This window comes from Syngnathoides biaculeatus, chromosome 6 (genome assembly GCF_019802595.1).
Source record: "Syngnathoides biaculeatus isolate LvHL_M chromosome 6, ASM1980259v1, whole genome shotgun sequence".
Taxonomy (NCBI): domain Eukaryota; kingdom Metazoa; phylum Chordata; class Actinopteri; order Syngnathiformes; family Syngnathidae; genus Syngnathoides; species Syngnathoides biaculeatus.
The window spans coordinates 23,290,400-23,308,394 of NC_084645.1; the positions used below are offsets into that span (position 1 = coordinate 23,290,400).

At 44.8% G+C, this 17,995-nt stretch overlaps 1 protein-coding gene and 1 long non-coding RNA gene across 3 annotated transcripts; one reads left to right on the top strand and one right to left on the bottom strand.

Annotated features, from left to right (window-relative positions):
* The first annotated feature begins 241 nt into the window (after positions 1-241).
* Positions 242-12,796, top strand: LOC133502407 (uncharacterized). The gene is made up of 3 exons (XR_009795476.1): positions 242-439; positions 6,896-7,095; positions 12,659-12,796. It is a non-coding gene; the product is annotated as an uncharacterized LOC133502407 (long non-coding RNA).
* On the bottom strand, positions 1,401-17,404 carry rgma (repulsive guidance molecule BMP co-receptor a). 2 transcript variants are annotated; one of them, XM_061823174.1, is made up of 4 exons: positions 16,712-17,404; positions 12,653-12,768; positions 9,057-9,568; positions 1,401-4,471 (listed from the first exon to the last, which is right to left on the bottom strand). In XM_061823174.1, exons 1-4 carry the CDS (start codon positions 16,723-16,725, stop codon positions 3,803-3,805), a joined length of 1,311 nt encoding a protein of 436 aa, XP_061679158.1. In that variant the 5' UTR covers positions 16,726-17,404; the 3' UTR covers positions 1,401-3,802. The 2 variants fall into 2 exon arrangements, with proteins under 2 accessions (XP_061679158.1, XP_061679157.1); XM_061823173.1 differs by having other exon boundaries at positions 12,653-12,771.
* Positions 17,405-17,995: the final 591 nt, after the last annotated feature.

Consider the following 17,995-nt stretch of genomic DNA (forward strand, 5'->3'; position numbering starts at 1 on the left):
AAGGAGTTCCGTATTACGAAATTCATCAAAAAATTTCACAGAAAATGCGTTTCCTTACCCACTGATGAATTTGGGGAAAATATTGACGTCGCAGAGAGTGAACAGTTCACAAGAACAACAAGAAGCGTAAACAAAACTTTATTCAAGTGAATTAAGATCATCAAAAATAAATGAAAAATAAACCCCTTTACAGACCAAATTTAACCGTGTCAAAGTAAATCTTTCTAACTTACCCGTGGAATGTTTTCTCACAACCACGAAACTGGCGATGAACGCACAGGTGGTCATAGTTGTTTTGAGGAGTATCAAGATGGCGGATACCTGCTTTCGGGGGCTTCACCTTTGGTGGCTCATGAGCCATCCAGTTTTTTTTTTTTTTTTTGTTTTTTTTTTTAGATCAGTGGTTCTTCGCAGAAGATGAAGAGTACAGTACATGCCTGTAAGTAATCTCTGTCTGTCTACACTCAAGTGTTTTAACGACGGCACCAATGACGTCAGCGAGTTCAATGAGGGCATATTGGTAGCATTTTGCAACGTGTGTTAGCATGACGCTAACAGACTTTCCCAAGGCAAAGTTGTGTGGTTGTTTTTTGTTCGTTTTTGTTTTTTAATAAGGTATCATTCTCTTTGTTTTATGTTCCATTTGAGAGCAAACTTCAACAGGGAGCGCCATCAAACAGCTTAAAGCCTCTTTTGAAGCACCGTTAGCTATTTCTGTCTTCCAAAAATGATGGTTGTTGTGAAGTGAGTTGTTTGGTTGAGTTTTCTTTTTTTTTCTTTTTTACCTTGATTTTATATACGTACTAACGCATGAAAAGCTCCACAATTTCTTGATGCAGTTTAGTATGATGAAAATGTAATTAATTAATTCATTCTGTGCCACCATTGCAGCACATCTCGGATCCCACGCCAAAAATAAAACAATAAACATGTATTCGGCCGAGAAACCTCAAAAGATTTAAAAAAATACTTTCATCAAAAAAAGAAACTTTAAAAAAATGAAAACTCTGTAAAAACTGAACTCAAAAGAGCAGGTGGATGTGATTTAAAGCCATTGTAATAAGATGAAACTAATCGTGAATAAAATTGACGACAGCCTATCCCGGCGTAGCAACCGAGTCCCACGTGACCGCCTGAAGTTGCCTTTTTAAATCTCATCACGAATTTATTCGATGATTTTTCCCGTCGATTCAATTATTCAGCCCTGAAATCTCAAAATCTATATGACGTGCAGCTCATTTAATTAGTTTAAAATATGCTTTTCAAGATTAACAATTAATCACTGGGAAGAAATAGGTAAAAACGCCGCAAGCATTTCAGTACTTCTTCATATCCAGCAGGGGGCAGTAGAAATCTTCCATAATATAAATGCAAAGGAAACAAAAGAACACAAGTCACTAACAAGACATTTTCTTTTATTCAATAAATAATTGACATTATAAACAGCTGGTGTGGGTGGCACCACATTATTTTTTCTTTTCTCCTTAAACATACAAGTTGATCTATTCGGGCACGTCCCAGCTGTTTTACTATGATTTATTCCTTTTGAATTCCAAACGACGACGACGACGCACGTCAACAACAATAGCGACAACCACAACACAAAAAAAGCTGGATGAAAACATAAAGTGCTTTTCATTGGCAAGCATGAGCGGCGCAAAACACAAAAAGGCAAAGATTGTGCTGGTGCGCTGTTCATGACTGAAAAAAAAAAAATTAAAATTAAAATATTTCACATTCACAGTTAATAGTCAAATGAACACAAATTGGCGCACACCCGCACAAACACGCGCTATGTACAATCTCACATCAGCTACCGTATAAGTCACAATACAAATCACACCTACGAACACAAGATTTATGGAAATATATCTGGGCCGTATGAGTTTTAATTTGAATTTCTTGGGGTTTTTTTTAACCATCAAAATATTGAGTAAAAATTCAATGTAAAAATTTCAAGACAAGATTCGATGGCGCTAACTTTGAAAGTTTTGTCATGCAAGTGTCCACAAGAGGCCCTTCCGGCAGCTACTTCTGTTTGACCCAGTTTTGTGTCAGTTTTGTCCGTATTTGGCCAAGACCGCCTCCTTTCCTCTGATTGCTTGCCTCCGTGTGGCTGGGAGCTTAAAGGGAAGGCGGCGATCTCTGCTAGTGACATAGATAAGCTCGAGAAATCCGAATGACTTGACTTCAGGCCTCCCCGAAACTCAAGAATGCATGAAGGGTTTAAATTAATATTTCATGTTTACCGAATACCGAATATGGTAAAAAGTTGATTTGGGCAAAATAGATCTCATTTAACTAGATTTTTTGGCGGTTAAAAAATGAGTATTAGAAATTTGTTGGTTTACAAAAAAAAACTGTTCTGTTGGTTTAATCAAGACTTGATCTCCAACTCTTGCTGGAGCGGTTCACAGCCGAGTGCGACGCGGCACCTCCAAATCCGAGACCGTCGTCCTCAGTCGGAAAAGGCCGTCTTGCCCTCTCCGGGTCGGGGATGAGGTACCGGCCCCAAGTGGAGGAGTTCCAAGTATCTTGGGGTCTTGTTCACGAGTGAGGTCAGAATGGAGCGGGAGATCGACAGACGGATCGGTACAGTGTCTGTAGTTATGCGGACTTTGTATCGGTCCGTTGTGGTAAAGAGGGAGCTAAGTCGAAAGGGGAAGCTCTCAGTTTACCAGTCCATCTACGTTCCCACCCTCACTTATGAGCACGAGCTGCGCGTCGTGACCGAAAGAACAAGATCCATGATAGAAGTGGCCGAAATGAGTTTCCTCCGCAGGGTGTCCGGACTCTCCCTTAGAGAACGGGTGAGAACCTCGGTCATCAGGGAGGGGCTCAGTGTCGAGCCCCTGTTCCTTCGCATTGAGAGGAGCCAGATGAGCTGACTGGTGAGGTGTTCCGGGCAATTCCCACCAAAAAGAGACCCCGGGGACGACCCAGGACCCGCTGGGGAGACTTAAGTCTCTCGTCTGGCTTGGGAACGCCACAACTGTTCGAAATCCAAATTCAATTTCCAAAGGCCCAGATATACTTCCGCAAAGATTCCACGTTACAATCATTAAATCTCGTCACCGCTCTCATCAAAGCCCCGCCCCCCTAAAAATGAAAATAAAATAACAAAAGGGGGCGGCGGTGACAAATACTTCAGTGTTAAAATCAAACCAACCAAGACGAATTAGTTTGAAATCGGGACTAAATGCTGCTTGGAAAGTGTCACCGTCGGCACGGGGCTCCGCTTCTTTGGCGAGGACTCGAACCCTCAACTGACCCGCGCGTGAATTACGACGCGGTGCGTGCCGTCTTTCCTCGGGTAGCGAGGCCTCCGTTTAGCCTCGCCGCAAATAAAGGTTACGGCTCTCCGACGGGGAAACGTCTGTACCGGGGCAGGAAAAAGGGCTGCGAAATTTGGGAATTCTCAACAGCGGGAAGGTTTTCCACAGAAATGTTACCGAAACGTCCCAGAAATATTAATTCGGTTGCCCGTTTGGGATGTGGAATCTGATAAAAAAAGATTTCCCACGGGAGAAAATCGGAATTTGAGCTCCTTTCCGGTATCGGCAACCTTCGATACCCTCCCGTCCCCGCATTTGAGTATAATACTGACGAAAAGAACCGGATTCCACGCAAATACAGAAGTATGTCGCGTTTTTGCGTCAGGAGCCGTCGCCATCGTCAAAATTGGAGGTACAGGGAAATACGGCGAAAAACGGATGATGGCCCGGCGCGCGGGAACGCAGCGCTACGTATTGTAATTCCCATGGAAGGTTTCCAGTTTTGGAATATTTCCGCAATTCCCGCGTTAAAGCGGCCGCAGAGCGAGCGCGCCGCCCACGAGGGCGGCGGAGAGGTTGACGAGGAAGCGCGCGCCCGGCGCGGCGGCCCGGCTGGCGAAGGCGTCCTTCTCGAAGATGTGGAAGCGCTTGCTGTCGGAGTGCAGCGTCTTCACGTCCTCCAGCGCGTAGTAGGCGGCCATGGTGAAGTTGATGTCCCCGGACGAGAGCAGGTCGAAGACGCAAGACTGGAAGTACAAGTCCTCCACGGGCAGACGCTCCTTGCACTTGGCCCTGGCCGAGCGGTAGGTGAACCCGCGGGCGGCGCCGGCGGCCTGGGTTGGGACCTTTCTGAAGTCGATGCGCTGGTCGGCGGGGCAGCCGTGCAGGCAGAGGTACAAGTCCTGGTCGTCGTCGTCCTCCTCCTCCTCCACCGAGCGCACCACCTCCTCCGGCATGCGCACGGCGAAGGTCAGGTAGCGGCCCACCTGCCGGACGACCACCGTGGTGCCGATGTAGCGGGCCTGGATCTCCACGTGGCGGCCGGGAACCTTCTCCACCACGCGCAGGGCGTTGGCGCCGTGGCGCTCGCCGCCGTTCTTGGAGCCGTCGGCGAACGCGGCGGGGAGCTCGTCCGTCTCGGCGTGAAACGTCTTCTGGTCCACGCACTCCTGGAAGTTCTTGAAGATGATTGTCAGCTGCGGAGGACGAGGAACAGAAACGATGTTACTCGCCGGAGTTCTCCGGGATTTCCCCGATATTTGCACGTACCGCATATCATGTTGAGCATCTACATCTTTCCGTTATGCATTTTTTAAATTTTAGAACTACCATACTTTCTTTTTTCACACGCTTTCAACCCTTATGCGGTGATGCGGCTAATTTGTGCATTTTTTATGGCCGCAAGGGGGGACTGTGTGAGTGAGACCGGTGGAATATATGTGCCGATGAAGTGACTTTTACCGGTATGTTTGTTTGTTTTGTTTTGTTTTTTTTTTTTATCGGCCCTGTTAGCGTTGTGCTCGTGCTAGCGCTGTGCTGGCATTTAGCTGTTGTGTTACTGCTGTGTCTCAGTGATTTTTACCGTTTTTTTTTTTTTTTTAACTGGTCCTGTTAGCGCCATGCTAGCATGTTGCTGCTGTGTTACTGCCGTGTCGCAATGATTTTTACCGGTATGTTTTTTTTAACCGGCCCTATTAGCGCTGTGCTAGTGTGTTGCTGCTATGTCACTGCCATGTCTCAGTGATTTTTTTACTGGTATGTTTTTTTTCTAACGGCCCTGTTAGCGCCATGCTAGCTGGTTGCTGCTGTGTTACTGCTATGTCTCAGTGATTTTTCCCGGTACGTATTTTGAACCTGCCATGTTAGCGCTGCGCTAGCATGTTGCCGCTGCGTTACTGCTGTGTCTTAGTGATTTTTACCAGTATTTTCTTTTTAACCGGCCCTGTTACCACCGTGCTAGCGTGTTGCTGCTCTGTGACTGCCATGTCTCAGTGATATTTCCCGGTACGTTTTTTTTAACCGGCTGTTTTAGCGCTGCGCTAGCATTAGCATGTTGCTGCTGTGTTATTGCCGCATCTCAGTGATTTAGGCATGTTCCTCTTTTTTACCGGTCTTGTTCATGCTACCGTGTTGTTGCTATGTTAAGCTAAGCTAAGATATTAACACTTTGAAAACTCCTTCTGTGTACCGTCTTTCTTTGTAAATATCCCGTGTTTGAATGCGGGCACTTGCGGCGTATGTACGTACCAAATGGTATTTCCTTTACAAATGTACTGGGTGAGGCTTATAACCAGGTGCGCTCTTTTGGCCGGGAATTACGGTAGCTGGCTTTTTATACTATTTATTATGGGAGCATGTGATATTCTTTTGCACTTTTAAAATTTACAGGAATTGTAACATTTATTACTTTCTGCTGCACGGCGGCACTTTATTTAACGCTCCGGCGCTTTTTTCAGAACGTTGCGGGACTCGAACTTTTTGATCCGAAACCCAAACAGAGAGCGATTCGACCGTAAACACGAAGATCTCGCCGGGAGGAAAGTTCTCCGACGTTTCTGTGCCACCTCGTCCACCGCAGGCGGCTTTAGTGTCACGTTTCAGCTTGGCTCGACGTGTGGGGGGAGGCCAAGGTAAACGCCTCCCCCCCCCCCCCTCACAGAAAAAAAAATTGCGAAAATATAAAAATAAAAAATCCAGCAGCAGCAGTGTGAGCAGTGTGTAAAAAAATCAGGCCTCAGTGTGTAGACACAAAGACGAGCCATTCATAGCGTTGCGAAACCTGCCAGTGAACCCCCCCGAGCCCCCCCCCCCCCCCCCCTCGCATATGCTCCAGGGAGCAGCGTTGGGGCCAGCCCCCCCCCCCCCCCCACCTACGCACGCTGCAGCTCACGAAGCCGAGCTGGTCGCCGTCGCCCACCGCGGGGACGCCGACGACGAGTCGCAGTCGCGGCCGCGGCGCTCGGTTCAGCGTGGAAGATTTTCAGAGGGAAAAGCGGCGAAAAATGATATTAATGTTATTCCGCTCGCAGCCGGCCAGACGGTTTTATGTGCGCTAACGTTGCCGGGCTGACGCTGATCTCTTCGCAGATTGTTTGCACAGGTGCCTTTGGCCCGATGCCTCGTTTTCACTTTGCTTTCCTTCCAAGTTGTGCAACGGAAAAATAAAAATACAAAAAAAAGAACTTCAAACGCTAAATATGCTTCATAGAGAGCCAGTAAGAAACTTCTGATTAGCGAAAACGATTCCACCGCGCACGCGATTGGACGGCTTCTGTTACGGTGAACTGCAAAGCGGTGGCAAAGATCGGCGTGAGAATCTCAAGCAGCTCAGCGGAATTTTACCGAGGGTCGTTTTTCACGCGGCTGTTGAACGCTGCGGAAATGATGAAGAACACAAAAAAGACTTGAGCCCGGTTTAGACTTCAGGCCAAAGGGCGGATAAAAAGGTCAAAAAGTTTAAATATTTCACGCAACACACAAATTAAGAAGGATCAGAAAGTCTAAATCAATTTTTTTTTTTCACATGAACATACAGTTCGTCTATCCTCATAAGGGTCATTTTTTGTGGGCTGTACATCTATTTGTGGAAATTTGTAGATTTACAGTTGTCTTTTTTTCAGGTTTTCACCAATGTGGTGGGGAAAAAAGGAGCCACAGCCGCCAGATTTTCAGCTGTTTCTCGAATACACGAGAGAACAAACTCAGCTGCTGTCGCCCGCCGCTCACGCCCGGACACTCACGCGGGCTCGACACCACCAGGATTCACCTCTCGGAGGCGCGTATGTAAACACGCAGATGCAGGACGGCGATGCGCACGCAGGTGGGTCTGGAACATATTCCGAAAAATGAACGTGGCCTCACTGTACAATTCATTTTTTTCACCAAGATCGCAACTCAAGTCGACGTTTTTCACTGAAATGAATTAATAATCCCTTGAATCCGTTCCTCCCTCCCCAAAAACCACTGACATTTTTCAATATTTGACAGAGGAAAAATAGCACTTAATTGCATAAAAATAATAAGATGTCATGAGAAAAATGTAAAAAAATAACACAATGGTTTAATTTTGTCCAACTGGGGCTGTTTGCGAATGTACCATAATTCCCGGCCTACAGAGCGCACCTGGTGGAAAGCCTCGGTGCACAGAAAGAGTTTAACTCTAGCTCAGCCGCGCTAACGCGACGGTGCTAACGCGGCGCTGTCAATGCTAACGCCAACATGGCAGCGCTCATGCAGCGGTGCTAACGCTATCGCGGTGGTGCTAACGCTAACTAGTGCGGTGGCTGTGAAAAAAGTCGAGGCTTGTAGGCCGGGAATTACGGTACTCATTTTATTTGTATCTCATAGTATTTGCATTTTTGATCAATAAACAGCTGAAAATACGTCGTGAACTATGAGTCTTTTTTTTTTTTTTCGAAACGAACGGTAGCGTACGGAAGTGTATTGCAGCCCCCCCCCAAAAAAAGGTTGCTATCACGTTATAATGTGAATGTTTCATGTTATAACATATGTTTAACGTTATAATGTGGTTAATTACAGATTATAATGTGACTCATTTCATGTTATAACATTTATCACATTATAACATGATACATATCACAGTAAAACTTAATACGTTCTACATTATAACTTGAAAAGTTGGCGTCAACTGTGGTCACTCACATCCTTCGGAGGTGGCGTACAGGAAGACACAGCGGGAAGCGGACTCTCATGGTGTGTTGCACAAAACGTGGATTTGGTGAGATTTTTACGGAGTCTCGGTGTATCCGAATATTGCCTCTTACACTTGGAGCAAGAACATGTCGTAATGTAGTAGAACCAGAAGTAACTGGCTTTTGGGGGGCCGGCTGAAGAGGGGTGAAATTTATGTATTCATTATTTTCTAATTTCTGTTTAATTTTTTGTTATAACATGAAACGAATCATGTTATAAAGTAGAACATATCATGTTATTACATGAAAGTTTCACCCCTCTAACATGAAATGAATTACGTTATAACGTGAAAGTTTTCATGTTACAACATGAAACTTTTCAGGTGATCACATGAAATGATTCACATTATAACGTGTAATCAACCACATTATAGCGTGAAACATGTTATAACATGAAATATCTTCATAACGTGGAGCATGTTATATTATAGAGCATATCATGTTGTAACATGAAAGTTTCACACTATAACATGAAATGAATTACGTTATAACGTGAAACTTTTCATGTTACATCAAGAAACTTTTGACGTTATCACATGAAATGGTTCGCATTATAACGTGTAATCAACCACATTATCACGTGAAACATATGTTATAACATGAAACATATCGCGTTATAAGGTTGAGCATATCATGTTATAACGTGAAAGTTTCACACAATAAGATGGAATTAACTATGTTATAACGTGAAAGTTTTCATGTTACAACATGAATTTTTTGACGTTATCACATGAAATGATTCACATTATAACGTGTAATCAACCACATTATAGCGTGAAACATGTCCTGTTACAACGAGAAACATTGACTTGATAACGTGAAGCATCACGTTATAACATGATAGCGACTTTTTTTTTTTTTTTTTTTTTTTTTGGGATGTCGCAGCAATACGCTTCCGACAGAAGACAGAGAAAGGCCAAACGTTGTCTCGTAACTTGGGGACTGGTGGGTCAAGGTACCCGGTGTACTCTCAAAGACTCAGTAAAGCCCATCACAATGGCATAGACATTTTTGGGCTCGGCCCCTCCCTCCCTCGCTCTAAAAGAGAAAATGGCCCCCCTCGGCTCACCTTGCTCGTGGCAGTGGCCGAGGAGCCCGGCAGCACGGGGGTGTTGGTCACCTGGACCGACAAATACTTGTTGTGAATGAGCGGCCAGGCGCCCTCCACCTTACACGTCTGGAAGTCGTCCCTGAAGGTTCGGAGGTGGGGGTCGCCGAAGAAGCCGCAGTGCGTGAAGTCGGGCTGCGCGGCGTTGCGCGGGAAGCCGCGCTCGTAGTGGCAAACCTCCGGGCCGTCGGAGCGCTCCTGGCTGTCGGGCGGCGGGGCCGCGGGGGGCGGCGGGGTGCGGCCCCGCGGCTGCGACGTGGGGCCCTCCTTGGAGCAGTTGTGCTGGCTCATGAGGTCCTCGATGCCGTGCTGGGCCGAGTGGTAGGTCAGGTCGCCCCGGCAGGTGCGAGCGGTGCGCCGCACGCAGCCGTTGTACGCCCGCAGCGCCGTGCAGAACTCCTCCTCCGGCCCGGAGCTGCTCGTGGAGGCCCAAAATTCAGAGTTGCACTTGAGGATCTTGCACTGCAGACTCACTGGTCGGGGAAGATGGAAAAAAAAAAAAAAAAAAAACTGAAGCCCGTGTTCACTGAAACAGCGTCTCGGAATGTTTGGAAAGAATCGGCGCCAGGCTGCTTCCGGGTGGCAGAAATGAAACTCTTATTAAAGACTTCTTTATATGATTGTGCCACAGGAAAACCCACCTAAGGTGCACGTTTTTGCAATTTTGATATTAAGCAGGGGTGTCAAAGTTATTTTTGTCAGCCAAATGTGGCCCCCCCGGGCCTCAGTTTGACACCTGTAATTTACGGTATGTGACAATCGGAATTTTTGGTACAGATTTTCAGGAGAACCATGGAAGTTCACAAACGAGAGTTGCCTCTGCGGGCCACATAAAATCTTGCTGCGTGCCGCATATGGCTCTCGGGCCTCGGTTTGACACCCGTTGTTTAAATCCAAACTAACGCTGGCGACTGCAAGGGGTGAGGGGTTGGGGCGGGGGGGGGGGGGGGGTTATAAATAGTAGTACAGAGAAGATTCCAAGATGTAGTGCACGGGTGTCAAACTCAAGGCACGGGGGTCAGATCCGGCCCGCCACATGATTTTACGTGGCCCGCGATGGAAAATCATCAGTGTCAAAATCTGTGATTCTTGTGAAAATATGTCACAACATTTCAAATTGTCATACGTCCCAAATGATTTTTGTGTTACCAAACCTGAACAACGGTTGAAAAACCACATTTTGGTTGATTTCTGATTCCAAAACTAGTTCATAAGTTTCACGTGTAAATATGATGAGGCGATTCAGGTTTTCTGCGGTTTCACCATGACGCCCCTCTGAGGGAAATCGGAACTACAATGTGGCCCCACGACAAAAATGAGTTTGACACCCCTGATGTAGCGGCTACTTCTGGGGAAAAAAATACAAATTATAATAATTATTGTTTTTGTAGAAGGCATTTAAAAAAAAAAAGGTACATTTATATATAAAATGTTTGATTGAGTTGCCTTGTCTTGTCTGTCACTTTGAAATATAATGTCTTGGCTTTTAATCAAGGGAAGCCACCCCACCCCCCCCTAAATTTTTAATCAAAATAATCATTTGCAGCCCTATTATAAATAGCCATCTTTTGACCATGACAATCAAACAATCTTAATCTCAACTATCGGCACGTTATCACCGTGTTGTTGCGCGGCGAGTGACTTCACTGATAAGGGTTTGGCAAACATTCCCGAGTGAACATGAAACTTTTGACGTTATCACGTGAAATGATTCACATTATAACGTGCAATCAAGTGCCGTCGTTCTCTTCATTGGCGTTATCAAAATGTTTTTATTCGCATACTTTTTGCCACAGTAACTTTAAACCAGTCAGTGACATGTTTCTGTAGAAAGGAATCGTTTCAAAGGGGCTCGCTTAAGTATCAAATTGCGCCCCCCCCCCCAACACACGCGCACACTTTTTGAATTAGTTTTGGAGACAGTAATAAAAACCGCTCGACATCTTCTTCGGTATGAGCGAACGCCAGGCGGGTGGGGTGGTCTTAACTTCCCGTGAGCTACCGTTAGAAGGCAAAAGCAAAAAAACGCCCCCGCGGCCCAAACACAACAAAGCAGCAGACGCGCTTTCTCGTTGCTTTCTGGCCGAGCAAAAATCAAAACTCGCAACGATTTGCAGTGGGAGCTCAAAATGTCGGATTTTCACTTAAAAACAAAACGACTTCTCCTCAAACGTCGAAAGTGAAGACCGCCGTCAGTTCGACACCCGGCGGCTCGCCGTTTCTCGCTCGTTGGGGTGTTCAAACGAAAATAAAAGGTAAAAGCCGAAAAACCCGAAAACCGAGCAATTAAACAGCTTTTAATTACTTTTGAAAAATGGATACCAAACATCCGTGTCCATTTTCTTTGCCGCTTATCCCCGCGAGGGCCGCGGGGAGTGCCGGAGCCTATCCCGGCTGTCAACAGGCAGGAGGATGGAGGGGCACACCCTGAACTGGTCGCCAGCCAATCGCAGGGCACATCGAGACAGACAGCGGCCGCACTCACAATCACACCTACGGGCAATTTAGAATATCCAAATAACGTTGCATGTTTTTGGGATGTGGGAGGAAAGCGGAGTGCCCACCCGGAGAAAACCCACACAGGCACGGCGGAGAACATGCAAAGTCCACACCGGCGGGTCCAGGATCGAACCCGCGACCACAGAACTGAGGCCAACATTTTACCAGCTGCGCCAATGTGCACTCTGCTCCCTCTAATAATAATTATTAGTAGTATTATAATTACTATTAGTATTACTATTATCAGTATTATTATTAGTAGTAGTAGTAGTAGTATTATTAGGAGTGGTATTATTATGATTATTATTGTTAGTAGTAGTATTATCCATCCATCCATTTTCTTTACCACTTATCCTCACGGGGTCTTATTATTAGTAGTATTATTAGTCGTATTAGTATTATTATTATTAGCAGTAGTAGTATTCGTAGCAGTATTATTATTAGTAGTAGTGGTATTATTATGATTATTATTGTTAGTAGTAATATTATCCATCCATCCATTTTCTTCACCGCTTATCCTCACGGGGTATTACTATTAGTAGTATTATTAGTCGTATTAGTATTGTTATTATTAGTAGTAGCAGTATTAGTATTATTATTACTATTATTAGTAGTAGTAGTAGCAGTAGTATTATTATTAGGAGTGGTATTATTATGATTACTATTGTTAGTAGTAGTATTATCCATCCATCCATTTTCTTTGCCGCTTATCCTTACAAGGGTTGCAGGGTATTGGTGTTATTGTTATTATTATTAGTCGTATTGGTATTATTAGTATTGTTAATATTAGTATTATTATTATTAGTAGTAGTAGTAGTAGTCGTAGTCATCTTGTGTGTTGCAACCCACTCCCTCATACACCATAGTTTTGTTGTGATCCCGTGGGCCACTAAAACAATGGACGGCGGGCTGCAAAAGGTCCCCAGGCCATAGTTTGGACACCGTGATACCTCTTTAGCATTTTGCTTGTTTTTTGCGCTGGTTCTCAAACAATTTTCGTCAGCCAAAATCGCCAACAAAAATGGTGGAAGTTTTGCCAATTTTTTTTCTGTTCTTACCTGCAGGGAAGAGCGACAGGAAGACGGCGAGGACTCTGCACACTTGAAGCGGCGAGTTTCTGCCTCTCTTCCCCATAACCATCCATCCAGCTCGGGGTCGCCCTTCGCTCCTCTGCCTGCTTGAAAGGGGCGACACGGCGCGGGACAAGTTCAGGGAAAAAAAGGCCCGGAAAACATGTGTGAAGTCGCCCCCCCCCCCCCCCCACACACACCGGTAAGTGGACCGAATGCTAGCTCGCTAGCTAGCCAGCCGCGGTTCGAAAGGCAGCGGGCAGGTCATTGCGTTCCTCCGCGCGAGGGACCGTTTGGGTAGCCGCAAACGTTTGCGTGCCCCCCAGCCGGGGGTGGGAGAGAGAGAGAGGCCAGACCCGGGGAACCAATCACGGTTCTCGGCGGGGTGGGGGGGCGCCTTCACGAATCCTCCCTCCCCCTCCTCATATTACACCTCGAGCCGCGGACTAGCCGACCCCTCGCAAGATTCCCTTTCAAACTATATCGAAGATGTCCGCACGTGACGACACGGCTGAAAATCAAAGTTTGACAATTCTGGAGACATTTTGAACATTCAAATAGAGCGAACTAAATAATTCAAGAATGTGCAAAATCCATTTTTTTTTTTTTTTTTTTGCTTTATATTGGTTTAAAGAATTAATTGCAAGAATTGCCGTAGATCAGGGGTGTCAAACTCGTTTTTTTTTGTCCCGGGCCACATCGTAGTTCGGGTTTCCCTCAGAGGGCCCGTTACGACTGTCAAACCATAAAAATCGTTAATCGCCTCGTCATATTGGCACGTGAAATTTATGCGTGACTTTTTGAATCGGAAATCAAGAGTAATGGGTAAAAAAAAAAAAAACACTTGCAATACCTCAAGATTATGACGTATGATATATAACAATTTGAAATTTTTATACAGATTTGAACAAGCATCTCGGAAGTTGGCGTACATGATTTGGCTTTGCGGGCCACGTAAAAATCACGTGGCGGGCCGGATCTGGACCCCCTGGCCTTGAGTTTGACACCCATGCCATAGATGGAAAGATGGAATAAAGTGTTGGTAAAGTCACATAGAAAATAGCAACATTATTTATCATGGCTTCCTTTTCTTTATATTTGTAATTTTTTTTCTCCTTAGTAAAAATGTCTTTTTTGATAGATAGATAGATAGATAGATAGATAGATAGATAGATAGATAGATAGATAGATAGATAGATAGCAGGTTATAGCTTTTGTCTCTGGTTGGTTGTTTTTCCTCGGGTGCAGTGGTTTCCTCTAGATCACAGGTGTCAAACTCTTGCACTTGAAGAACTTTATAGCCTTAATATTACGATGTAATATATCTTTTTTTAAATCCTGTAACATTTCGTAAAAATGTTATTGTCGTAAATATGCGGCACTTTTTCTCCATTTTTTTTTCAGTGGGGCCCTTATGATCCAATATCAGGAAGCATAACCGCAACCCACCGAATATTCTAGGTCGCAGGTGTCAAATTCAAGGCCCGAGGGCCAGCTCCGGCCCGCCACGTGATTTCACGTGGCCCGCCAAGGCAAATCATGCCCGTCAACTCCCGTGATTCTTGTTCAAATCTGTACCAAAATTTCAAACGGTCATATCATAAATCATCATCTTGATGTATTGCAAGCATTTTTTTGTTTGTTCTTACGTTACCAAACATCAACAATAGTTGAAAAACGCATCACCCTAGATTTCTGATTCCAAAAGTAATTCATAAATTTCACGTGTCAATATGATGAGGCGATAAGCGATTATTATTATTTTTTTTTTTTTAATGGTTCCAGAGTCATAATGGCCCGGAACTACAATGTGGCTTGCGGCAAAATGAGTTTGACACCCCCGATCTAGATTTTGATATATAGATAGATCTAGATCTAGATTTTCCTACAAGCAGAAGGTTAGGCCAGATATTGCTCATTTTATCGGCTCATCATATCATATGATGACTGCTTGAGGAAAAGGACAAAAAAAAAATGCACGTGTGTATGTAATTTTTGTTTTGAAAATCCCAAACATCAATTTTTGTGTTGATCATATGTTAATAAAAACGTAGCATGCAAATGGCCGTGGACTAATCTGGGAAAAAATGGAAAACACTACGCTGGTAGTAAAGCCGTGCAAAAAAAAAGAAAAAAAAGCTGCTTCGTATGAGGTTTTGCTTCCAGCATAATTATAATAATTCATAGTAAATAGCTCATTCGGCCAATACGAATGAGTGCAAGTCTCACCACAGTGGAAGAAATGACAAGCAAAAAAAAAAAAAAGTCACTGTCCATTAATTTTTTTTTTTTTTTTTTTGTAACGCGAGACACGAGGCGGATTCCCACAGAACCCCGAACGTGACAAACGAGAAGCAATTTTTTTGTCAAATCGACACATGCCAGGGCGCCATCGGATGGCTCAAATATTGGGTTGGCTTCCAAAATGGGTCGCGGGTCCATTTTGTCAGTTTCTGTACGTCTTGATGTGATGGCGGTAGATCATGAGTTTGATTTAGTTTGAACCACATTGTGCTGAATTTAAACAGAATACAATAATAACATTTAAGGACAATATGTAGTAATGAATGGTTTTAATATGCATGCCCGAGTCTGTAAAAATTAAAAAAAAAAAAAAATCGCGATTCTGTCTCTTTTGTCACGTGTACCCAGGTTGAGGCAGGATGTAGTTTTTTTTTTTTCCATACACACCAAAAAATTTCTCTCTCGGAAGTCCTCTCACGTATGACGGATTTCATCTTTTCGCAACCGGGCCCGGCGAGCCTTCCCGACAAATTCCCGGCATCGTCGCCCGATTTGATGACTTTTTCGCCGATATTTGGATATGGATCATTCTGGGTAATGCTCTCACCAAAGGGCAACGTCAAGGCCATGATTTCTAATTTGAAAATGATAAGGTACACTCCGGATACGTTTATTTGCCGTTACCATTAAAAATTGACAAAATCGTTTATTTATTCATTTATATGAATCCGCACAGTTGCTCTATACATTCATCTCCGGCCTTTTATGATTGACAGGAACACGTCCGGTGGCTGTTGTGATCTTGAATGCCGTCTGAAAATATGTATGTGGATCTAAAATGACAGAACACGAATGTGATTTTTGTCCTGGTTCAGTGTCATTTGACTCAAGTATGGAAATATGTACAATGCCTGCCCATTTTTTTTTTTTTATTAAGATGGAAAGTAATAATTGTGATCCAAACGGCAGCTCCAGTCTCTGAAATAGCAATTAATTTGTCATCTTTATAAGTGTCTTTGTGGTACATATTGTTTGCCGATTCAGGGAATTACGCGACTAAATTAATTAACAATATCAATCAAAAAATGAAATGTAAATTCTCTGTCATCTGGGTCATGGTAATCCCCAAAGGATGAATCAACTGGACTCTTTTTTTCTTTTCATTATTATGGTTTTCTACAATATTCCAAAGCGATTTATGAAACTGTGCCATCAGGCTAAGGCTGTCCAGTCCATCTATGAATCCATATTGTGTCACATCGGAGGCATCATATCACAATAAAACAATGCATCGATCACGTGACTCCGCTTGTTAAAAAACCTGCGAAGAGATTCGACCACCGCGACAGTATTCACCCACCCGTGAAGCTGAAAATGATTGATATTAAAATTCTCAGGAAGACTGATCCCCCCTGTACCGACAGATGGCGCTTGTAAAATGTAAAAAAAAAAAAAATAATAATAAAAATATGACGTTACGAAGGACAGGCTGTCATTAAAGCTCAAACTTATCGGACAGCTCGTTTGTTGCTAATTGCAGATTATTATTATTATGGTTTTATGGACATGAAGTTGTGCAGACAGGCATGCAGGTGGGGGCCGGGTGGGTGTTTGGGGGGGGGGGCGTCGTGGGTGATTTCACAGCTCCCCTTGATTGGCTTTAAGACGTGCTAAACGGTCGAGAAATAAAGCGACGCTCCACAGGTTTTGCAGCGAGTTTGCAAAAATAATGTTCGATTGCGGTGACGTAACTGTGATATGAATTACTATTAAAAAAAAAAAAAAAAAAAAGTGAAAACCAACCTTCGCGGCTGCATGGAGTCCTGCAGGAACCCGGGGGACGGCGGACCAGGCGCGGACCCCGTCCGGGAAGCCCCCTCACTTCGCAACAAAACCGGCACGTCCGGGGTCAGTGTAATCCCAGATCAGACCCGCTCGGCGGTTCCGTGCGCGCAAAATCCGCCGGCGCGCACGCATCGAAGTCCGGCGCGGAAATAAAAAAAGTGCCTCGTCGGAGTTGAGCTTCATCCAAACCGGCGCAAATCACGCGTGCCGCTCGCGGTCGAGCGCCGGTCGCTCGATCCAAAGGCATAATGCGAGAGTGAGTCCCGCGACTGGCCACATTTCGCGAAGAAAGGAACTTAATTTGGGTGGAGAGAAGCCTTCGCCGCCGCCGGTTCTGCTTCTGCTTCTGCTTCTGCTTCTGCTGCGTGGATGTTGTGAAATGGCTCGTTAGAAAGTGCGAGGGAGACAACGATCCCCTCAGCTGCGCAGCCCTCCTCACTTGCCTCTGAATAGCTGAACCACTCCTCAGCATTGCCAACAGCCAAAGACACGGCCAGCCTCATTTTTAATATCGTCAATATTCCCTCCTTCGTCGTTTGAGACCTCAACAGAGCCAGTTTGCGGTGCCACAGACTTACGAGTTTTTCAAGGTGGCGTCCAGCGTTTGGCTGATTTCTCGATTTGACTTGTGAGCAACAAAAATGGGACAGCGGTTTGGGACGTAGTGAATAATTCTTCAAAAAAAAAAACAAAAAAAAAAAAAATGCTTCAAGCTGTTTAATGCCACTCCCAGCTGAAGTTTACTGTCAAAATAAACGTTAAGCAGGGAATTACCTGTTGTCTGTTTAAAAAAAAAAAAAAAAAAAACAGAAAAGGGTCTGATTCGTTCTTGCTAACGCTGCAAAATGTCATAGACGGGCTAACAAACAGCATCAGCGTTGCCGTGTCCAACCCATTGAGCAAAGGCTATTTGAACACAAACGGTGGCGCAACACACATACCGATAATTTACTGTAACAACACTCATAATGCGAAGAACCATTATTATTTATTAAGGTCGGCACGTTGGATCAGCTGCAAAGCATTGGCCTCGCAGTTCTGAGGTCCCGGGTTCAATCCCGGACCCCACCGTGTGGAGTTTGCATGTTCTCCCCGTGCCTGTGTGGGTTTTCTCCCACATCCCAAAAACACGCAACATTAATTGGACACTCTAAATTGCCCGTAGGTGTGATTGGGAGTGCGGCTGTTGTTTGTCTCGATGTGCCCTGCGTTCGGCTGGCGACCAGTTCAGGGTGTACCCCG

Excerpts from the sequence above, each read along its gene's own strand:
- rgma (XM_061823173.1), bottom strand. Across the intron at positions 9,569-12,652 it reads CCTGTCGCTCTTCCCTGCAG|TGAGTCTGCAGTGCAAGATC; the intron begins GTAAGAACAGAA and ends TTCCCCGACCAG. Across the intron at positions 4,472-9,056 it reads CGGCCACTGCCACGAGCAAG|CTGACAATCATCTTCAAGAA; the intron begins GTGAGCCGAGGG and ends CGTCCTCCGCAG.